Below are 24394 nucleotides of genomic sequence, written 5' to 3' on the forward strand. Positions count from 1 at the left end.
TGTACGCACAGATGCCAATTTTAAATAAATAAATATATATATATATATATATATTAACAAGAATTTCCGGAGAAAGGAAGGCCATTTTCTTGTTGCTTTGGTGCTTAAAGTCTAGTGGATATATAATACCGGCCAAAGGAAAAAGCATCCAAAAATAATAGGAAGGTGGTGAGTGGTTGATTGATAATATGTAGTCACGCATTTGATGCGCATGCAAATTCGATATATTTTTTTTTTGTACATTAATTTTTTATTGTTCATTTTGGTAGGGAAATAAATCTCAAGGAAAACAACTAAACGCAATCGAGACCAAGAAAAGCTATACGGTTACAAGAAAAAAATGCTGGGTAACGGTCGGTGTGGTTTCAATTTGGCATATTATATATATATAGAAATTCTTTTATATACATGTTCGGACATTTAAACTTTATTATTATATGGACATGATGTATTTTTTATTATTTATCCCTACTTTTCTCATGTATACTGGCACTTTTCAATTATCTATCACCTCTCTTTTAAAAAAAGTAAAAAAACAAAATCATCATGTATGCAAACAAAATATATAATTGACATTTTGACAATGCCTAAATTCATACCCCTAGTGCAATATTGATGCAAAGGCTACAGTTCTTGTGATTTAACATTTATGTCAATTTCAAACCATTTCGTTATGATTCATGCGATTATTATATTTTGGCCATGTCACTGCCACCTTGTGACTTTTCCTAAATAATTTTAGTCTACATTGAAAAGAAAATAATAAAGGCATATATAATTAATTCAATCATTTGCGGTGAAAAAACAGTACGTGACACTTGAAAAGCATGGCAACAGTGAGGTACATAGTGGATGGAGAATCCAAGATTTGATCTTTAAAATCTAGTGTGAATTAAAGAGGAAGCGTTTTGAGCCTTCCTTGCTTTGACACTGTATAAGTTAGCGGAATAGGAGAGCTCCTGTTCTTCTGCACTATTTTCTTGCACCGCATTGCATAAAATTGTATACATCTTCGCAATCGTTTGCCAATTGTTTTTGAGTTAAACTCGTAATGTAAATCATTCATTTTTATCGTATGAGATTTCGCATTGTTGTTAAATTTGTGATGACCATATATAAGCAAGTAATGTTTTATTTTTTATTTTTCAGTATAAGCAATAGTCTAAATTAGAGAAGAGTGAATTTCTTACACACACACACACAAATGATGTCGTGGGGGTTCGAATCTAAGACCTCTTGTCTGCAAGTCAAGACCCTTTTTTACTGTGCTAGACCCCATTGAAAAGTTAGTTCTTTTAAATTAACAATAATGCTATATTTGTATCACATTTACTGACCATATTACTGACCACATCTCTAATAAAGGTGAACCCAATCAGTATATGTGGGAGCCACCTATATTAGAGAGATGATCAACAATATAATCAGTAAATATGATCCAAATAGCAATACCCGTACACTAAATTTGAATCATTAATTAGAAAGTTAATTTCATTATCTTCCGATTTTTTATGTGGAATCCACTTATTTCTCATATATATTTAAGAGAGATATGATCCATAAATTAAAAAATTAGTAAATATTGTACATGAAACCGATGTATGCATGCTCACTCATGTGTTGTCGTGACTCGTGACATATGCAGACAGACTCATGTGACACCCATGAGAGTGGTTTCTTTTCTTGTAGTATTTTATAAGACTGTCGATTTCAGCTTAGAAAACTTGCTTTTGGTAACTAAAAGATAAGATTATCCAAATCCCGTTTTGTAAATGCATGCATGATAGCTAAAACATGTATAATGTATGTCATAAGACCGCAAAGCCTCCCAGTTAATTAACTTTGAACTTTGACCCATCTTTTGTTTTGTTAATTATTTTTTATTTTTTCTATTTTATTTTAAACTTTATTAGATAAACTTCAACAGTATAATTAAAAACATCAATAAGACATCGAGAGTACCAATTCATAGGCCAACTAACTAACATTTTAACAATGAAACTAAAGCGAACAAAAGCCGCAAAATCCTTTATCTAATGTTTTTTATATAAAAACCTGAAAAGTGGAGGTGACCCAAACTATATTGGCAGACATATACAATCCAAAATATGGAGTTATCTGAAAGATTAAAGGCCCTGCCTATGCAAATGACCATGTGGCTGCTATTCGGCCTATGTAAGAATTGGAAAGCCCATAAATACAGCAAGCATTTTCCAATTTCACCCCTTTTTTTTTCCATGGAAAATGTATATTGATCCAATTTTCTTGATCAATACAAAATCACAAACTTACAAAGCCTATTTCTAAACCCAAAAGACCCATAGCAGAAGGGTAAAAAGGGTTTCTTCTGAATTTGCTGGCCATGACATTAATTTGCCAGCATCACATTAATTAGGGTAAAACCCAACCAAAGTTGTACATACACACATGTTAATTATGATTAGTACTACTACTATTGCTGAACAGGGAGAGCCTTAGGAAAGGCCTCATGAGCAGAAGCAGAGATGGTCTGCAACTTGCAATCAGCTGAGATAAACTGAGCATTTTCCTCCATGGAAATTGTGTTGATGAGGCTGAGCAGAATCTGCTCAAGCTCCTCCCCATCAGTCCACTCATGGATGCCTGCCTTGATGAGCAAAGGGTCCTTGCAGATTAGATCAAACAGTGGGAAGTTTTTCCTTGGCATTACAAAATCTCCTTCCTTGAGCTTCAAGCTTGGGCAATAATCTCCACTGCCGTCTCCAAGATAGATTATCTTCTTCTTCCCTTCAGTGCTTACAGAAGTTTGGATTCTTTCAATGACCACACCCTGTAATTAATTACAGTAATAAAAAAAATTAACATCTTGAGAGTTTTTTATTTAGTATTTATGAAGTATAAGAAAATATTCCAAGCCTTTTGGAATTGGGTCCAACAGAGAAGTTGGTGTCTTGATTGGGGGTTTATTATAATAAATATAAAATTAAAATAATAATAATAATAATATACCTTGCACATGTTGGGAGGGCAGAGGCTGCAGCCATGAGAGAATTTGGTGAAATCATGGTGAGGAGAAATCCTAAGCCTTCCTTGTTCATCAACATAGCTTGGGTTGGTGTTGATCTCTGAGAAATACTCCTCCAGCCCAAGATGGTTCAAGATTGTCTCAATGAAAAACAGATTTGCATCACTAACAATCCTCAAATCACACCTGCAGACACCAAAACCAGAAACCCACCACAAAATTAATTATATTTCTTCCAAAAAAGAAAGAGAAAAAAAAAATATGGAGGGGCTGGTTTTGACACATACCCCAAAGCATGGGCTGCTTTAATTGCTGGGACAACTCTAGGATGAATTGGAGTCCTTTTCAGAACCTCTGCAATGTCTTCAATGGTTTTTCCTTGTGAATGAAGCTCCTCCATCATCCTATCCTGCAAATATTTTGTCCAAAAAAGGAAACATTTTTTAAGGCTCTTGAAAACCATAAAATTTTTTTTTTTTTTTTTCTTTCTCATTTTATGAAAACATAAGAAAAACAACATGAAACTAAACAAGAAGATTGATTATAAGAAGAAATCTAGAACTTACCATGAGAGAGTTCCAAGGCATGGTGGGAAGAAGTTGATTGAACAAATCAGTTGCACCCAACTCATCCACCACCCAGTTATCACTATCACACTCAATAATGGTCTTGTCAAAGTCAAAAACCACCACAATTCCAGCCATTGATGAAATTTCTATGAGAAAAAAACCCAAGTACCCAAAAAACCCAAGAAGCAGAAGCAGAAAGCAAAAAGCAAAAAGCAGAAAGCAGAAGAATTGTTGGTTGCAAGTGTAAAAGGGAGAGAAGGGGTATTTATAGCAACCCAAGTGTTTGAATTTGTGAATTAGGCGAGTTAAAATGGGATTTGGATTCCAAATGGAATATTACTTGAGCAATATACAAATGGTGTAGAATATGGCTAATAGTTGTTTGGTGCATCATGGGGGTGTGGCCGTTGGATCTGATGACTTTGACAGGGTGGAAGATCGGAGGGTGGAGGGGTGGGGATAAGATGAGTTAAAAACGCGGGAATATGAGGATATTCCAAGGGAATTCAATTCGCTCTGTTATTAGCTGTCCAACTTTGAAACGCACTAGCGCTTACTAGGGGGAATATTCCGTGTATGGTACAGTCTGTGATCCTATTTTCCCAATTTTTGTGGCTGCCAAGTGCTACAGCTTTTGGCTGTGTCACAATCCACCTCTTCAATTAGGGCTCTTTTCGGTTTTGGGCCCTATTTTAATCAATCTTATTAATTTGTACCAGGTTTTTTTTTTTTATAGTTAAAATCTAAATTTACTTAAATTATTATATTTTGTACACACTTATAATTAGGGGTGGGCACGGTCCGGATTGGTTCGGTTTTACTCTCAAACCACAGCTGAACCAATAAGAAAATAACGGTCCGGTTTGGTTCGGATTAGCCTAAAATCATAATGGAAACCGAACCAATCCAAACCACTTGTAATCGGTTTGGTTCGGATTGGTTCGGCCGGTTTGTGCCTAACACAAAACCATGCATTTTTCAACCTGCTCTTACATTATAATGCTAACATTTTGCCATTATATCATTTCATTTCATTCCATCAAAGGCTAATACAACATCATTCCATTTATTCAAAGGTTGTCCAATGTCTAGCATGCATCTAAGTTCACAATTTCCATCAAAACAAACATATACAAAATTTGCATTAACCAAGTAGCATTAAATTTACTCATTGCATTCATCACAAGTAGCATTAAAAGAAAGAAAGACAGTGAGTGAGTCAAAAAGCCAAAGAGAAATACAAACAAATGAAAAGCTTTTATCACAAAGAGGTAAATGTTTTTATCACAGAGGTGGAGTTTGAATGCGTATGAAATTATGAAATGGACCCATTAATTAAGATAGATAGAGTAAGAAGAGCCACACAACACAAAGAGCAAACACACATAGTAGAGATAGAAAGAGAGGGAAATACAAGCACACACAAATAACTGGGATATGCAAATTAGAAGATCAAAACGTGCACCAACATTCAGATACGCGGACTCACAAAACGCACACAAACCTTGCCACATGTAAACTAAATTAAATAAATAATAAATTGATTTATAATCGGTCCGGTTCGGTTTAGGACAGTTTTTAAAACTCTCAAACCACAGCTGAACCAAACCAAACCGGTTCGGTTCGGTTTTTCAAAATGTTGACTTTTTCTTTGGTCAAAACCAAACCAAACCAATCCAATATAATCGGTTCGGCCGGATTGACCGGATCGGCCGGATTGATGCCCACCCCTACTTAATAGACTAAGGCCATCCTAATCTTAATTGGGGCTCAACCTTTTTGGGACTATAATATAGAGTTCGTGTGCAAAAAAACATCCCCAATGAAAGAGATTTGGGGCCCTATTTTATAAACCCCCACGGAAACTCTCTCTAAATCTGTGGACTCTGATAAAGCCCTTAGGGGTCGTTTGGTATGGCGGACTGTCATGGACTGGACTAAATCCTGGGACTATCTTGGATTAGCTCGGATTGGACTAAGCTGAATTAAGTACTGACCTATGTTTGGTGCTGTATCGGACTAAGAAACTGGATTGTAAAAATAATGAAGACCTATGTTTGGTGTTGTGTCGGACTAAAAATAATTATTTTAATAATTAATTTTAATTAATAAAAAATTAATAAAATTCTATTATTTAATTTTAATTAAGGCTTTTTTGACATAAAAATAAATAAAAAGAAGACAAATAAATTCTAACATTTTTAATAGGCTTAAACTATCTTATCTCTCTCTCTCTCTTTTTTTTTTTTTTTCTTTTTCTCCTTTTCTTTCTTCCTTCCTCTTTTACCCATTGACTTTTCTTCTTCCTTCCTTCTTGCCCCGTTCCTTTCTTCTTCTTTTTTCCTTCTTCCTCCTTTCTTCTTCCTTCCTAAGCCTCCCCTTTTTTTTTTCTTTCTTCCTTTCCAGGCTGTTCCTTCTCTTTTCTTTCCTTCTTCCTATGCTTTCCTTTCTCTTTTCTTCTTACTTCCTTCCTTTTCACTCTCTCTTCATGCCTCACCCCAAATTTTAAGAGGGCCAGATCCATTTCTGGGTTTGTGGTGGCTACAAACACCCACCCCCCTCTCTCTCTGGTTCCACTAATTAATGGTTGTGGTGGTTCAATTGGGTGGTGATGGTTGTTGAACTGAGTATGTGGTGGCTGATTATGGGTGGTTTTGATGCTTTGTTTGACTGACTAGGTGGTGATGATGGTTCAATTGGGTCTGTGGTGCTGGTTATGGGTTTGATGGTGGTGGTCTGATGATCGTGGACTCATGGTGGTAGTGGTCAAGCTTGTGTGTTTGATGGTGGTGGTGGTATCCAGTCGGACTGGCATGTTCAAAATAGCGATGGTGCTATTTTGAGAACCATATTTCTGGCTCGCTCTATTAGCCAAGCGAGTCCCATATTTTTTTTCCCTTTGGACTATACAATCCCATTTAAACTAATCCCCTCCCTTACCAAACATGGGTTTCAGGGACTATTTAACATAGTCCAATCCAGTGAGGCATAGTAAGGCATGCCAAACATGCCCTTAGAGCCCAAATAGGTCCCACATTTTGAAAAGTTGCAGCATGCATCCGGCTTGTTTAATGTTTTTTTTTTCTTCTAATAGCAACCAAATAAAAGGCTTTGTCTATATCCCTTTTGTGTTTTTTTTTTTTGGTTTGATATTTCCTTCTCTCTCTCTTTTTTTTGTTTCATTCTAATTAAAAAAAAATTTCCTTTAGAATTACTACTCCAAATTTTGATTTATTTTTTGGTAGAAATGTTCAGTAAAAAAAAGCTAACATAACATAAACATACAATAAAAATACTAAGTTAATAACAACAAAAAATTACATCATAAAAAAATTCATATAGAGCCTCGAATGTAGAGCCCCCATTGTGGGAAAAATAATTTTAGAACCCAGAATATTACAACAAAGCTCTAAATGGGTCTATATCCACTATTTTTAAAGCCCCATTTAGAGATTATGGTTGGAGATGCCCTAACAAATTAGGTGTACTTTGTAGTTCCATTACTTTACTTTTTAACATACATTTTTCGTCTTTTATATTGTAACTTCCTACATTGTAAATTATTTTTTAAATAAAAACTTTTTGTTTGTTTTACCAAGATTAGGAAGAGGGAGGAGGGAAACTTACACATACGGGTATCATGAGGACTTGTACCCAGAACCACTTGAGAGCATACTACAAAAAAAAATTAGTAATAGTTGCCATTATTTGATGACATTTTGTGACATTTGCTGGGGTGACTAAGTCACCAAAAAAGCCTGGGGTGACTAAGTCACCAAAAAAGCCTTTTTTGTAGTGACACCAAAAAACTGAACCAATTCAACTAACACCTCATTAATTTATTGACTACACCACAAGTTCCAAATTTGATAACCCACATTCCACACATAATGTTCTTCAAGCTCTGTTGCTCACTCTCAACTTAATTCTTCATTGTTGAAATAAATTGAACACTAATAAAGTCATTAAAGGCTCAAATCTCACAAATTAGTGATCAAATGTTATTTTTGACCAATAGAGCACGTTTTTGCAGAGCTTCTACATAAAGTATGAATTGATAGTTTTTCAGTTCTGTTGAAGTTTTTATAATTTACGCATCTTGCAAATTATAGTTTTTGGGTGGGTATTGAATAATACATTTAAGTCCGGCAGGGTCTCACCAAACCAAGTTATTTAGTATAACCTTACCAAAATATTTATGGTTTTTAGTAGAGTCCCACTAAATCTTGTATAAATTTTGGGTGTCACCCCATCATATTTAAGCTAACACATTGTAGATGATGAGAATTTACGGGTTGGGTTGCTTAGGTAATCGTTTTAATTTGGTAGGTGGGAGAAACAAGACTCGAAGTAACGAGGTTTATCTATCAAATGGTATTTTTGGGCCTGGTGGGTGAGTGTTCTAAAAAGCGCAAGAGGTATATTTGAAGTGCAAATCATATTTTTCAAGAACAGAGTTTAGTTAAGTAGAAAATGTCTTTGACGTACGTTATAAGCTAAAAGTTTTGTATTTCACTTTTAAAGCTTTATGTTGATATAATAATCTTAATAATTTTAGTTTGTGCGTGTAACTGTGTATTTCCTAATATATAAGTAGGCGTTGCCTTGCCTTATAATCTACCTCTTCTTTTAGCTTGATTTCTGCTTAGTTTGTGCCCATTTTTCTCCTTCATGACGCACATAACATTATATGATCAGAATCAGATAGCTTTGCCACCGCTCTCTACAGTCCCTACATTATTCTGTCACCTTATCATTAAGAAAAGTCTCGGAATCCATGTTTGCATACTGCGAAACAGAGGCACAAATTCTTAAATCTCTGCCTAAAATATTAACACCAAAATGAATTCAAAAAATGAATTCATTTTTAGGTCCGACGCCAAAATGAATTCAATACTCCAATGATGATGCTGTGGTGTTCCTATCTCTTTGGGGTAAAGTGAATTTTTATTCTTTATCTATTTCCAAATAGGGATGCCCACGAGCCATATATTTATAATTTTAGTGGGAATATTTAAGGTGAGATTAGACGTACATAAGCATTCTTAATGGATTTGATGAGACTTGTTGTGGGAGACAATATATGAGTAATTAATTTGCAATATTTCTTTATTTCTTTTAAACTTTACACCCAAAAAAAAATGAAAAAAAATCGACTTAGTTGTCGGATCCGCCGTGGCCAATGGCCTTGACAACACCACCGTCGTCAGTTGACAGCGAGAGAATGACATACGGGAGGAGTCGAGGGAGAATAAAATAAGTAATCATGGATGTGATTGGTAAAATACATGCACGACAAATGCAAATAGAATCACTTTAATCAAAGTAGTGAGGATGGTGTACAATAACTAGACGCATCAAAATGGGTACATGGCATCTATACCCCATTCTCTTCAAGATTAAAGATTGCTACATATACTTTGCATCATGTGCGTGTGGTCTTGGACGAGAAAATTAGGAAATCAAGTCGCGAATCATTTAGCGTCTTTGGCACTATCAAGGAGGGGCTCGAAGACCTGGAAAACCAGACCACCCACTTCACTAATAAATGTATGGTCTAATTTCCCATAAAAATTTATACGTTCTAAATTCGAACCTATGTTGGAAAGTAAAATTCTAATTTATTGAATACATACGATTTATGTGATTGCATATATTTGTCATTCAGGTAGTGAACATTTTTCACATACATATAACATATCTACCAACAATAATTTGAATAAAAATAATAATATGACCAATTGGCTTCTCTACTATTGTGGCGATGATGTTTCCTATCAAGCATTCTGAATTAAAGTAATCCTCTGCTAGTTGGCTACCAATTGCTACTTGACCACTAAACCACTTTATATCACATTGGTTACGTGAAATCTTTGTATGCACCATGTCAGATGCCAATTTTAAAATATATCAACAAGAATTTCCGGAGGAAATAAAGAAGCCATTTTCTTATTGCTTGTGGTTGAGAGAAAAGGCGGCCATTTTCTTGTTGCTTTGCTAGATGCATGGTGCCTATAAAGTCTAGTGATAATACCGGCCAAAGGAAAAGCGCTTTGATGATTCAAAAAATAATAGAAAGGTGGTGGGTGATTGAAAATATGTGTCATGCATTTGATACTCAACGTGACACATCAGTGCATGCTTGTACAAACTAGAAACAAGTTCATGTGAATTTTAGCTTTTTTGTTTTTGTTTTTTTGGGTACTATATACATATATGAAAATATGTGTCACGCATTTGATACCCAACGTGACACATCAATGCAAGCCTGTACAAACTAGAAACAAATTCACGTGAATTTTAACTTTTTTGTTTTTGTTTTTTTGGGTACTATATACATATATGAAAATATGTGTCACGCATTTGATACCCAACGTGGCACAGCAATGCATGCTTGTACAAACTAAAAACAAATTCACGTGAATTTCGGCTTCTTTTATTTTTTTGGGGGTACTATATACGCATATGAAAATGTTGGTTCATGGTTGGTGGTGCGGTTTCAAAGTTTTGGTTTTGTTGTTGTTCTTTTTCGATGCTAGGGACAGTCATTTTAATTGTGGAACAAAACGAATGTCGGAATATGGAACAAATTCTTGGATCAAAGAGAGTATATGATGCTTGTATACCTAAAATAAGAACCACTTAGATGTGCATCATGGATTAAAATAAGGGTTTTGTACCTAAGAATATATATCTGTTATTCACTGTACATTCGAGTCGAATCTTCCTCTATTCGTAGTTTAGATTAGTTTAAAGTAGAATATCGCTTGTATCCAAAAAAGGAAAAAAGAATATATATATTTTATCATTTTGAATGGAGAATTTCATTCATTCTTTAGATATCTTAAGAATAACTTAGAGTGAAGCATAAAATGGAAAGAAAAAAAAAATTAAGAGAAGAGACTAAACACACCGTGTAGTGGGATATATTAAAAAGGCCCTACTAGAAAAACGCTCAACAGGGACCCTAGGACAAAAAAAAAAAATGGATATGTTTTTTTATTTAGAAGAACAATTGGATACGTTAGGAGAGGAAAGTATAGTTTTGATGAGGCAATAACCCAAATTGGATTGAATGGCATATTTGTGAGAAATAACTATATCACGAGGCTTCCAAAATTTTCAGGAAAGAACCAAAAGCTCTTTCAATCACACTTAGGTTCTCACTAGTAAGACTGCATTTGAAAGACCAGACAGACAAAATCAATTATATAAATTTAATAAACATGAAAAGGCTAGCTCGGTTTAGTCAAATGAAAAATGGTAATGACTTATAAATTAGAGGTCTCAAATTTGAACCCCCATAGCATTCTAGCTGTGTGTGAAAAAAACCCCCCTCTCGTATAGTTTAGATCATCCCTTGTACTAAAAATAACATGAAAAAAAAAGTTGATCATGCATCATGCAGTGTCATTTACAATTGCCAATTTTGGAAGGTATAATCCTAAATCAGAGATAACAGCCCATAGCTCTGAACTTGGGGTCTGAAACCCAAAACTCAGCCAACCTATAAATGGGGGCTTTGCAGAATAAACCCAGTTGGGCATGAGTTTGTTGATGTACAATCTAATAGCCCATATTTTAATTTAGGGCTTGCAACCATACTTTGGGCCTCTTTTGGTGTTGCCCTACTTAGTCTAAAACCATTAAAAAAAACTTAAATGATCCTGTCTCCAAAAAAAAAATTGAAGAAAAAAAGCCAACCGGATCGAGTCTAGTGGAAACGGTCTTACTTGTAGACCAATGTCTTCAAGTTCGAACCCAATAGCACATTGACAATATGTGTAAGAAAATACTCCTCCCCAACAACTAAGAGTGGCCCAGTGGTTTGTCCGCCATTTGAGATTGGGTTTGTTCCCCAGTTCGAGTCTTCGCAGTTGCAATAACTGGTGGTTAACGGTAGGCTCAGTTTTGTGAGTGGGGATTAGTCGAGGTGTGCGCAAGCTGGTCCGGACACTTCATGGTATTTACCCCAAAAAAAAAAAAAAAAAAAACTCCTTCCCCAATATTGCTTGTATGCAAAAAAAAAAGTACATACACCTAATTGGCTGGTATTTATTACACTTATTCATGATATAAACCATTACAAGGTGAAGTCATTCCATAAAATCCCTATTGGCCAAGAAAAAGTTGAACTCATTTCATTACTATGGTGGAGCTACTTTGCCTCTTCAAAACAAAAAAACAAAAAATTGGTGCTTTGATGGTAAAGTTTAGTTTGGTCCATAGCAACCAATGGCACTTGATTCACAATCTAGTTTTTAACTAAAGGAGCAAGGCTCTTCAACACAACCAAAAGATTAGAGGAAATTAAGCATGTTATCTCTTTTAGTGATAAGACTACATAATATAAATTCCTTCAAGTTGAAGCTTGGGATCATCTTTCAATAACCACCTTTGGTTCTTAGAAGTTGCAAAAGTCAAAGAAATGAAAAATATTTGGAACCAAAGTCATTGGATTGGATGGTCAAGATCAAGCTGATCAGTCATCAAAATATGTTGGGAGATTGAGGGCATGTTATGGGACTTTGTACATCCAACACATTTGTACATCCCATTATATAAATGATCCCATGCAAGTGCAACCAACCACATAAAATCTTAATTTCCACCAAAATGCCCAAAAAAAGAAGTGTTTTTATTTTGCTAAAGAAATTCATAATTTATCAAGGGTGTAAAAAATTATAATAAAATCCAAAAGATGGGAAAGCAAGGACATGCATGTCATTTCAAGAAATCTCATCTCACCTTCTCTCCACAATCCCCCTTTTTTCCTTTTCAACATATCCTCAAAAAGTTAAAATCCTCAAATTCTTTTTCACTTTTTTCCCCAACATACCTTATTTATTCTTAACCTCACCGCCTTATGACACAGCACCCCATCACCAACCAATCAAATCACACCACTCTCACTACCTTTTGACTCATCACGGGTCCACAGCCCAAGCAGAATCTCTCAACCGGCCCAGCTGTCACTTTACCAGGTGATCTTATCACAAACCCAAAAAAATATAAAAAGTATTTAGAGAAGCCCATAATTGAGAGAGAACTTAACACAGGGAGAAGTGTGTGTGTGATGTGTGTGCGCTTTGTGTTCTTTTGTCTCCGAAGCCAACCGAAGCCAAAGAACCCATTTGCTCAGTCATTTTAATCTCTCCTAAAAATTAATTTTAAAATCCCAATTTTCTCCTTCTAGAGAAAGAGAGAGAGAGAGAGAGAGAGAGAGAGACAGAGCTCGTGTACTAGAGATAGAAAGAGAGAGGCTTTTTATGTTTTTGTTTTTGTGTTGGAATGGTTGAATTGGAAAATACCCAGACATCATTGTGATTGTTTATTGTGTTATTTGGATATGGGTTTTTCAGTACTGTCTGTGATCTTGTAAACCCACAAAGCGATCTTCGATGCGGTGATTAGATTGGTGGTAATTTTGGGGTTTGGTTTATCTGGGCCGTTGATTCACTTTTGCTTTTCGGCGAGAAATGAACGGTGGCGATGAGGTCGTCGCAGCACCCGGAGGCCCTCCACAGCCTCTGGAGTGGAAATTCTCTCAGGTCTTCGGCGAGCGGACGGCCGGTGAAGAAGTTCAGGAAGGTATTTTGTCGAAATTTTTAGTTTTGGAGTAATATCATTCACGACCCTTTTGGATCCAATCGGTATTTTTATGCAAATGATGCATTCATGGCTTGTTTTTGGGATTTCGATCTGTTTTGGATCATGGTCGTCGAGTAATTTGTGTTTCGGCATCTGGGTCATCGAGTAATTGGTGTTTGATTGTGGGTTCTGGCTTTGATTTAGGGAAAGTAGTGGATTTTGGGTCTGAAATTGGTGGGGAGGTGTGCATGTGAGGTTTAGGTTGCACTTTTCATTTATTGGATTGATGAAGAAACAGTGTGGAACTGAGCTTGGTAAAGTGAGTGGTGGCTTGGGTTTGTGATTATAGTTTATGTTTCACTAGTTTGGTCTTATAAATGGTTCTTTTAGGTTGTTAACACGTGAATTTGCGCCTCATAGTTTTGGATCATTGTTATTGTCCATCCCTTAGTTGGTGATTTTGGACTGTTCTCTGCGTGCTTGAGTTTTAGGACTTGAATCAAAACCACAGCGTTAGCTGTCTTTACACAACGGGTTAGATAGCGATATATGTTTATCATGAATCTAGTTTTTATTTAGGGGGAAACATAACCACATTATACTAATTGTGTGCTTACTGAATAGTGCTGTGGAATTTCCTGTTCTTTACTTGCACATCAGTTACATATGATGAAAAAAGACAGGTACTTGGGTTGGTTTGCAACTAGTTGGCTGGCTTAGGTAAATGTCATCATTATGTTTGTAGTCTGGAAGAACCTAATTATCAAAGAAAGGTAAAACTGTGGTTTTGAGAATCCAACTGTTAGTTTTGATTTTCAGAAGACAATTGTGCCATATTTTTTAAAAAATGTAAGCGTGTCTATATCTGCAACGGTCTCAGGAAAGATTTATATATCAGCGCCCTATAGTTTCTTTGCAGATGTCTGTTGATCATAGTTACATTGAGTTTTCCCTTTTTAATGAGAATAATATCTGATTTTGGGAAAGTTGCATGTTAGAATCTGTACTTTGGACACTTCAAGGGGAGGGTTTCCACCTGTGCGTTTATAATGCTACCTTATGTGCTGGAATTAGGTAGTTGATGATTCCTGTACATGAAGTGGCTCATTACGTTTTCTTGCTAGACTTGTACAAGATTTTAAAAGTGATTTGGTTGGAAAGGAATGCTTCGATGTGAGAGTATCAAAACCCATAATAAGTGTCACGACTGATGAGAAAATATTATGATCAAAATGAATGATTGAATCCAAATCATAACCTTGTGATACATGACTTTACAACAATGAATAGATGAAAAATAGACGCACTGTGAATGCTGGAGCTGCAGAGGGATGAATGAAAATGGGAAAAGGATCCAAAGGAGTTTTTTTAAAGTTGAACAGAAGGATCAGTGAGAACGAGTTAGATAGGAAGACTAATATGGTTAAGGTGGTGAAGAGTTAATGAATATATACAAAGGATATAGAAAACAGATCGTAAGGGTAAGAATAGATTCATATAGCAGACACAACTGGTTGAGGTTCATGGCTGGCACAGAGTTTAGAAAGTCTTCTTCTTCCGTTATTTTCTCAGATTGGAGAGCAGCTGTTCTGTGATATATAGGCTTATCTATGATCTTGTTGTATTGTTCTTTAGCTTAAGGCTGGTGTTGTAACTTTTTGTATTTTCAGTAGTTGCAAGCAGTTGACATGGTAGGAGTGAATTCTTGCTTCTATTTAGAAGGAGAGTTTACCTGTAGAAGAAAGAATATAATGAAAGTTAAAGGGGCAGCAATTGTGATAAATGTAATTCTAATGTTTGCTTTGGTCCAAGTTACATGTTCTTTAGAGTAGTATTTTATACTCATCTGACAACTTTATTTTATTTTTTCTTCTTTGAAATAATGTGAGGATAAGATGGGCTTTCTTAATTTTCATTTGGCTGTCTTTTTTGCAGTTGATATTATTTCTGCTATTGAATTTGATAAAACTGGTGACCATCTTGCTACTGGTGACCGTGGGGGCCGGGTGGTTCTATTTGAAAGGACAGATACAAAAGATGTGTGTTTTTTCTTCCCTTGAGGCCTTTTCTGTTATTTCAATTTGAATGTTATATTCTGAAATACCTTTTCTTGTTTGTTACAACGGTATATTGTATTTGAATGTTGTAATGTGTAGAATGGTGGCACCAGAAGGGATTTGGAGAGGATGGATTATCCAATTAGTAGGCATCCTGAGTTCCGTTATAAGACAGAGTTTCAGAGCCATGAACCTGAGGTATTCTTTTCTCATGAGTTACTAATACATCACCATCATTATTACTTAGTTTTGGTCTCTGTATTCAAGTTGCTTACCGTGTATTTTTTTTTTGTCAGTTCGACTACCTGAAGAGTTTGGAAATAGAGGAGAAAATCAACAAAATCAGATGGTGCCAAACTGCCAATGGTGCCCTGTTTCTCCTATCTACTAACGATAAAACAATTAAGTTTTGGAAGGTAGGAAAGTTACATTCTCTTGTTGCAGTGAGTATGGTATTTTCAAATACCTAGCTTACATTTATACGATATAAATATGTGATAATATGTAAGAGAATTGTTGCAATTGTTTTACTTGGAGTCTGTTTTGAGAAATTTGAACATATGGATTGCCAGCTTATAGCTCTAGGTATTGTGGATGTAGCTGTCTGGACTTTGAATTGATGCATGGTGCTAGATAGCTGCATGTATTGTAGGTGTAGGGTGTCAACTCTTTGCATTGTTGAGAAGGATTTAAAGAATTCAATTGTACATATAAGAGAATGTCCTTTTTACTTTGGCTATTCAGATGGTCACTATGCGATGTAATGTTACCAAATATGTGTATAAATCTAGTGGCATGCGGCATAAAACTGTGATCTGGTGCATTCATTTTTGTCCGAAAGATTGAAACTAAATGATGACAATTGCCACATTTTATCTGTGAATATCTTTTCTAGACTATTACTATGGTGTGCTTCCTACGTGCACTGATTTCTTTTGCTTTATCTGGTTGAGTTTTGTACAGGTCCAAGAAAAGAAGGTCAAGAAAATTTCTGAAATGAATGTGGATCCTTCAAAAGCTGTAGGGAATGGCAATCTTGCTAGTTCAAGTAATTTGGGTAGCTCTAAAATGCATCTTGCAAATGGAGGATGCCCAGACAGATCGTTCAGTTGTCTGAGCAATGACATTTCATTTCCACCAGGGGGCATTCCTTCGTTACGATTGCCACAGGTAGTAGTATTTAACCCATTTTACATTTTATTGTTGTATCTTGTATTAGCACATTGGTGCAGTTCATTTAGTGACCAACTAGACCTTTCATTATGTCGTTTTTAACCCTTCTCTTTTTGTTTATTAAAGTAATATTGGTTATTTTCTGAATTACGTCTGGAACTAACATTTGAAACTTCATTGTGTAGGTAACTAGCCACGAGACTAGCCTAGTTGCTAGATGTCGAAGAGTATATGCTCATGCTCATGATTATCATATCAATTCAATTTCAAACAACAGGTGCCTCTATTTCTTTATTGAACTTGTATCTGAATTTTTCGTCTGACATCATTATCAGTACAGCTTTCTGTTGACTCGGGGGCTTATGTCAGGGCCTTATTAGACATTATAAATTCAATTCTTATGCTTGTTTTAAGCCTGCTCACATATCAAGTATAGCCAATTCATAGTTTTTGATTGGCCATGCACAGCATCATCCAATTCCTGCTGCTGGCTCTCTTGTCTGTAATTGTTGATTATTGGCCATTGAACTCTAGAGTTTTCTATGTTCTTGAAAACATCAATGAAAACCTTAATATTTGTTTTTTCACATCTCTTAATTATGAAACTTTGTTTGCCTACCTTTGCCATCCTTCTTCAAATGTTTATCAACTCTCTTTTGCATTTTTCTTAGTGATGGTGAAACTTTTATATCGGCTGATGATCTGCGAATAAATCTTTGGAACTTGGAAATTAGCAATCAAAGTTTCAATATTGTGGATGTGAAGCCTGCAAACATGGAAGATTTAACCGGTAAGCTATTCGGGGTTTTTTTTTTTTTTTTTTTTCCTGTTTTACATTTAAGTTAAGAACAGTTTTAGTGGTAATGGCTTTTTGAGTTAAAAAGTATTTCTGGTGCTTGGAGTTGAAGTTCATATAATTGAGAGTGTGTGCGGTCACACCATTGCATTTTCATGCTTCTGGCTGAAGGCTTTTGAGAACTTGCCAGTTAATCACAACTTAGCCAGGATTAGTTGCAATTTGGACTGAAAAGGAAAAGAACAAGATCTAAAGGAAAATTTTATATACCTTACCTCATACAGCCAGCCTATCCGTGTACAATTAAGTGTGTCTAGTTTATGAATTTTGAAGGAACCTATTTACAATGTACTAGTGATTTCTGTGTTGGGTTGTTTTTTGCCCCTGATGAATGGCTTCAAATTGTTTAATAATAACATTTTGTATTATTGTAGAGGTGATAACATCAGCAGAGTTCCACCCTACCCATTGCAATACGTTAGCCTATAGCAGTTCCAAAGGCTCAATTCGACTCATTGATTTGCGGCAGTCTGCTTTGTGTGATTCTCATGCTAAATTGTAAGCATTTTCCTTGTTACTTTACCATAATCTTCTTGTAGTCTGCTGACCATGAAAAAGAAAGGCACAGAATATAATAAGGATGTTGTTAAGTGAAAACTGGAGAGAAGAATGATATGTTTTGGTTACCATGTCTTATAGATTACTAAATGGGGGGAAAAGATGAAAAACTGCACTTTTTTTTCTCCAATTATTAGTAGATCTCAATGTGTTATTAGTACATCACTTATGTTACAAAATTTGTTGGTTCAAATATATTGTGTACAGGTTTGAGGAACAGGAAGCGCCTGGTGCTAGATCATTCTTCACAGAGATTATTGCTTCAATCTCAGATATTAAGTTTGGAAAGGATGGAAGATATATACTTAGCCGCGATTACATGACACTTAAGGTTTGTTTATTTTTGGTTGATTTTTTTACTTTATTTAAATATGCATAAATGTTAGTAATCTTATGTAAGAAACCAAAGAGGTGAGGCTCTTTTTTGCAGGTTTTCTAACTTTGTTCTGGGATGAAAGGTTGTTAACACAACATTCATGAATTGTTAAAAAAGAAATGAAATGTCAAAGACTTTTTAAGGATTATTAATGTGATTATGTACAAGCTCACTCAAGACTACATCTTCCCACCATTTGCATTATCCATACAGATGAAAACTCTTGGACGTGATCGGAAAGTGATGCAGATATTATTTGTCTCCCACCTTCTCCCAAAAAAATTTGATGATTTTTATGGGGAACTAGACTTTTGAAGCCTGCCCTTTTTTAGGGGTGGGTCAAATTTCAAAACCTGTCTTTGGGTTTCCTTCATCATTTGAAGAGAGATGGTTCCTTTAAATGGTTTGAGTAGCTACTTCTGCATGATATCTGATTGCGAAGTTGTGTTATTTATGTCAAATGCTAACTGCTCAAGCTTAATGTCTTGCTCTGCCAATGTGGCGTGAGGTTGGGATCTTATCTCCCTGCTTTCGTATCTAACTTGTGTCACATATTTTTCAGTTATGGGACATCAATATGGATTCAGGTCCCGTCACAACCTTCCAGGTTCATGAATATTTAAGACCTAAGGTGAGATTCCATTCTTCAAATAAAAGGTGAACATGTAACTTGTGCCTACTTTGTTGGACCGAAGCCTGATTATCCTGTTTAAATGTGTCCAGCTGTGTGATTTATATGAAAATGATTCTATCTTCGATAAATTCGAGTGTTGTCTGAGTGGTGATGGCTTGCGAGTAGCAACGGGTTCTTACAGGTTTGTTTTGCTGCCTTGTACCTATTTTCCGTGTCGTTCTGATCAAAATTCTTTGGGATTTGTGTTAATATGTTGTTAATGTGATCCCCAGCAATCTATTCCGCGTATTTGGTTGTGGAACTGGTAGTACTGAGGCAACAACTTTGGAGGCCAGCAAAAATCCAATGAGGTAATTTTAACTGAAAGACATCAGGAATCTTTGACTTAGCGGTTGATTTTTATGGATAAGTTTGGTGATAATGTAATTTTTTATGTGCTGTTTAAGGCGACAAGTTCCGACTCCTTCTAGGCCTTCCAGGTCCCTGAGCAGTAGTATAACACGAGTTGTCAGACGGGGTAATTGCTTTCTCTTTGCCATTTACCATTGAATTGATTTGAGCTTTCTTGGCTTGTTAGCCTTTCCCTTTTAAAGTATTTTTACTCAAAACATTATTATTTATCTACCTTGACAAAATCTATCACAGGAGCAGAAAACCCTGGGGTTGATGCAAATGGAAATTGTTTTGATTTCACGACAAAGTTGCTGCACTTAGCATGGCATCCAACTGAAAACTCAATAGCCTGTGCTGCTGCTAACAGCTTGTACATGTACTATGCATAAAGATGGTCCAAGGAGAAATGTATTTTCTTGGTTAGCTTTTTGGGTTGCTGCTGGAGAAGGTTTCTCTTCCTTTCCCACCAACCAGTCAATTGGAGGCCACAACAATTCTCTCACATTTCAAGGAGCCCCTTGAACCCGTTGCACATGGTTTTATTCTCACAGTCCAGAAGTGGCTGCCACAGAATCCACAAGGAAGCAACCTGATTTTGTTCTCGGGTGGGCAGCGTTTGCTTTTTCTTCCCCCTCGTCCCAACCCTTATTTCCTTTTTCTTTTTTCTTTTTTCTTTTTTTTTTCCTTTTGTTATCTTTTTCTCCTGCATCTTCTTTAAAATAGAAGATGTGGGGTTATGTCTTAGAATTGTGTTGGGTTGGCGTGGAGAAGAAAATGTGATTGTAGCTCTCCTACAACAAATACTAAAAGGATGTTCAATATTTGCCACTAGGTTTAAGATAAAATGTAGTTTTCTTACGCAAAAAATCTTGGTGGGATAGAGCTGTTGAAACTTGCAGTTCTTCATTTTTTTATTGATTCTTTGTCATGGTTGAAATTTCTTTAAGGATGTTCTCTCTTTTGGAAGAGGTTTATCTTCACTTTTTATCATGAGTCTGAGTCTTTCACTCTTCACTGTCAACTGTCCGGAGATATGGTGTGGCTAAGCTCAGCACTAGGAGAGGTGAGTTTGGCTGGTCATTCGCTGACTGAATTCATACTTACCGTGCATGATTTGTCGGTTTGAGGACCGAAAATAGTTGCTGTTGCAGGAATTTGAACCCAATTAGTAGAAGCCAGAAAGAGACTGCTGAATGAATCTCTGCTAATACCTCTGTGATGAGAGAAAAGGGAGAACCAAAAGATGAAAAGATTTTGAAAAGGTGATTTCTCACTTGTCACCTAATTCAACTAAAAACTTGTGCTCAAATGGATTCAGCCAAAAATAACCCTTCAGTTTGTCTTGCCTAAAGTGAAAAATTAACAAGAGGCTTGCAGAGACTGAATGATCCCTTATTCTGTTATTCAACTAAGAATGTGGGTTTAGTTAGTTATAAGGGCTCAAACCGTTTCAAGTTTCAATTTATGAATCAAATGTAGCTTCCCGTGGTGGAGGGGACCTTCTCTCTCATCACGTGACTAGTCAAAAATGTAACCTTAATCTTAGTCATTTGATTTGGATGCAAGACTCAACCCATTAGACACGTGACAACCTTAATATTCTTATGAAAAAACAAAAACATATTTTAAAAGATGATAAAAATATAATTAAAATAATAAAGGATGGGATCATTCGGTGTTCCTTGGCGATAGTGACGTGACTCTCCTCTTATTGACTGGGTACTTCTTAAAAAGGAAAATAGAAAGCTTCTTCTTTTGCCACGTGTTCATTTCTGCAGACGGGCAAAATAAAAGGACGAATTTACGTACACTATAAATCTCGAAATACCAGCGAAGTGATCAGCAACAGCGACTACCTCTGGTGTTTAGGGCTTCTGTTTCACTCCAAATCCCAAAGAAATTTCGAGGTGTTTTATCAATTTTCTTTCTGAATATGTGCATATCTGCTTCCTTTTTTATAATTTTAATCTTTAAAACTATGATCAAAGCTTTTTGGAAATCTTATTACTTTGTTTGGTTGCCAAGAAAATGAGGGGAACCATTGTTTTGCCATCAGCTCTAAACAATTGAATGCGTAAAGTTTTCAGTTTTCAATTTACTTATCTTCTTTTTTCCCGCATTTTCTCGGCAACCAACCAAGCCCATTTGCTTCTTTATTTTCAGAGTTGAATTCATGTTTTATTATTACTTGTTATTTTGTGAGAATGACCTTTTATAATGTTGACTGAGTTGAAGTGGCTTTTGGAACAATGTGGGTTGTGTAGTTTGGTTGATGTGTAAAAATCTGTGGTCAATTTATGTGCTTTAGCAATATTTCATTCATGTAATGTTGTCCGACCTCTGATTGCTGGACTGGGTTCTTATTCATTGTTGATATGATGGTGTTATTGACTACTTTTATTGCTCATGATATCTTTAAAAATCTAGAATCACAAAAGGTGATGGTCATTCATCCATGTAATGTTGTCTTTTCAAATTCTTAATCACCATTCATATTGATGCCACTATGTGATTTGAATCTTCCAAAACAAGTGTGAGCTTCTGTTACCGACTAAAAGGCGCATTGAAATGAACCCTTTTAAACGCAGGAAATATTTTAACCGGTAGACTAATCTTTATGTTTTTCTTGGAGAAGTTTGTCTGTTTGAATTTCTGTAACCATTCAGATTTTATTGTTACCATTTGTTGCAATTGTTTTTGCATTCTCCTCAACGACTTGACGTGCACAAGCATGAACGCCTCATGTATGTGAAATGTCCTAGTATAATATGTTTCCATGAGTAATTGTTTTTGGAATAATATGCCTTTTTCCAGTCTTTAGTTAGTAAGACAATATCCGAATTTCTCCTCTCTTTTTTCTTGCATCTGAGAAGATGAGGATGTTTGTTGAATGCATCATTTTTATTTTCAGGTTCGTTTAGGGAGTCCATGGCTTCAAAGGTATCTTCATTGCAAAAGGTGGTTCAGGCATCGAACTTTCTAGTCAAGAATGGAAATATCTATTACAAGCAGTTGGTAGAGCAGAACAAGCACCATATCCAGGAGCCACCCACCATTGAGAAATGTCAAACATTAGCAAAACAACTGTTCTATACTCGTCTTGCCAGGTTTTGTCTTTGCTCCCATCTTTTAACTTAAGGCAGTACAGTGCTTTCATAGAAGGTGCATACGAGTGTAAAATTCTTGTTCCAATCTTTGATAGGATTCAGGAATGCTGAATTGAATCTTGTGATAATTTTTGTGAGATTGTCACATTTTGATTTTGAGTCGTTGTGTTTCAATTCACTCTGGATGTTGCATTCCATTATCTAGACACTTCTCTTTAAGTCTATCCAAAATGAGTTGCGTTGCATAGTTCAATTTCAACACTGTACAACAAATAACAACATTTAATGCCTTTCAGATATGCACTTTACCTATTTTCCTTGTAACAGTCCATATGCAGCAGCAGTAGTGATAACGTTACTTAACATAGACTTTCCAGATATGAAATATATGCTTGTGATATTATGTGCATGCATTTTTTATGCCAATAGCTCGGTCAATTTTAAACATATGATATCTACTCATCTACTTTGTTTAGGTACATGTACTTTTACGACAAGAAGGTTGGACTTTTGTGCCTTTGTTTTTGGTATGAAATGTGGCTAGCTAAGAAACACTTGGCCAAAACAGACATCCTGGGATTTATGGGTTAATGACTCTGTGTGTGTGTGTGTGTGTGCGCGTGTTAGAAAATGTTGCAGTCATATCCTCCATGAAAATCCAACATCACTATTTGTTGATAATAATCGGTGGAGTTTATCTTCGGTTCACTAGACCAGAAATAATTTATTACATTTTTAATCATACTGATTACTGGATTACATTTGATTTAGCTATTTATCAATTTTAAGGTGTGTTGACTTAAAAATCCCTCTCTTCTTTGAATCATTGATGCATAGATGCAAACACGCGTAAATGCTTGCTTTGTTTTCACTACTGCATAACTTCCTTCTCAAAATTTCTCTGCAGCATTCCGGGTCGTTATGAAGCATTCTGGAAGGAAGCTGACTCTCTCAAGAATGCACTAATAAACAGGCAGGAACTGAATGTGGAGAATGCTGGTCTTGCTGCTCTGTTTGGACTTGAGTGCTATGCCTGGTTCTGCGGTGGTGAGATTATAGGGAGGGGTTTCACATTTACAGGCTACTATGTTTGAGTGGCACTTCTTTAGGAAAATATCTATTTGTTTTAGCTTTTGGAGATTAGAACATCCAAGTGGCCTGAGTCACCATTCTGACTTTACATGAAAAAATTTTGTTTTCTGAGATTTTGAGTTTAAGCTGGCAAGTCAGCCAGACATGGCCTCCGAAATAATTCAATATGATTTCGTTCTGCTTCGAAATTAAAATGGACTCTTAGTGATCATCCCGCACCAATGGAATCGGATGCAGCTTCTGATATCTGGTTGTAGAATTTTTCCGAGAATTTATTCAGTTTACAATCCAGTTGTTTATAGTTTTCCCAATGCATTATCATCTGTCATTGACTAAGTTTGGGATGAACTCAAAGAATCGAATCCACATAATGGAGCATATTTGTAGATGGAAAAAAATTGAGGCTCCAATTTGTATCGTCTGGATCATACTCAAATGACAGTGAAGAATGTCAACTCCACTTTTCTGGATTCTCCCTCTTTTGCAACAATCCTTATATTAAATGCAACGTGGGTTATGTTCTATTGAGAGAATCAAAACGAAAACCTGTTTTATTGGAAAAGAAACAGCATTGTTTACTCTTTACAAATGAACAAAGGGATCGAAGCAAGCTATATTAAACTAGTAGAATGAAGATTTATACACAAATTCTTGTGTACAAACAAAACTGGAGTAGTTGATTTGTGTAGAAAATACATGACAAATTGTTCCTACACGTATTGTGTTCGAGGCCTGTCCGCGTATCCGACACCCTGACACTTCGGCCTGATGGAGTGTCCCTGACACTTCGGCCTGATGGAGTGTCCGTGCTACATAGGTGATATGTTTGTTAACCTGTTTGGATAATAGGTGATATGTTTGTTAACCTGTTTGGATAATAGGTGATATGTTTGTTAACCTGTTTGGATAATGAGATTTATTGTCCACTAGCTGATGTACCTACTAATTTATAGAAAATGCTCATAATTAGAAACACCACCAAAC

General features: G+C 35.9%; 3 protein-coding genes across 6 annotated transcripts; 2 read left to right on the top strand and 1 right to left on the bottom strand.

Annotated features, from left to right (window-relative positions):
• On the bottom strand, positions 2034–3822 carry LOC18783087 (inorganic pyrophosphatase 1). The gene is made up of 4 exons (XM_007215735.2): positions 3571–3822; positions 3292–3413; positions 2989–3190; positions 2034–2809 (listed from the first exon to the last, which is right to left on the bottom strand). The coding sequence occupies exons 1-4, from the start codon at positions 3706–3708 to the stop codon at positions 2453–2455; spliced, it is 819 nt and encodes a 272-aa protein (XP_007215797.1). The 5' UTR covers positions 3709–3822; the 3' UTR covers positions 2034–2452.
• LOC18782460 (serine/threonine protein phosphatase 2A 55 kDa regulatory subunit B beta isoform) lies at positions 12625–20196 on the top strand. Of its 3 annotated transcripts, none has more exons than XM_020559601.1 (14): positions 12625–13164; positions 15100–15203; positions 15321–15419; positions 15518–15637; positions 16185–16394; positions 16580–16671; positions 17066–17184; positions 17625–17748; positions 18016–18139; positions 18747–18815; positions 18908–18999; positions 19091–19168; positions 19265–19335; positions 19464–20196. In XM_020559601.1, the coding sequence occupies exons 1-14, from the start codon at positions 13053–13055 to the stop codon at positions 19598–19600; spliced, it is 1551 nt and encodes a 516-aa protein (XP_020415190.1). In that variant the 5' UTR covers positions 12625–13052; the 3' UTR covers positions 19601–20196. The 3 variants fall into 3 exon arrangements, with proteins under 3 accessions (XP_020415190.1, XP_020415191.1, XP_007215123.1); XM_020559602.1 differs by having other exon boundaries at positions 19470–20196; XM_007215061.2 differs by having other exon boundaries at positions 16185–16391.
• LOC18781838 lies at positions 20635–23754 on the top strand. 2 transcript variants are annotated; one of them, XM_007215094.2, is made up of 3 exons: positions 20635–21118; positions 22123–22318; positions 23226–23754. In XM_007215094.2, the coding sequence occupies exons 2-3, from the start codon at positions 22140–22142 to the stop codon at positions 23410–23412; spliced, it is 366 nt and encodes a 121-aa protein (XP_007215156.1). In that variant the 5' UTR covers positions 20635–21118; positions 22123–22139; the 3' UTR covers positions 23413–23754. The 2 variants fall into 2 exon arrangements, with proteins under 2 accessions (XP_007215156.1, XP_020415192.1); XM_020559603.1 differs by lacking the exon at positions 20635–21118 and adding an exon at positions 21823–21955.

This window comes from Prunus persica, chromosome G3, assembly GCF_000346465.2.
Source record: "Prunus persica cultivar Lovell chromosome G3, Prunus_persica_NCBIv2, whole genome shotgun sequence".
In the NCBI taxonomy this organism is placed as follows: domain Eukaryota; kingdom Viridiplantae; phylum Streptophyta; class Magnoliopsida; order Rosales; family Rosaceae; genus Prunus; species Prunus persica.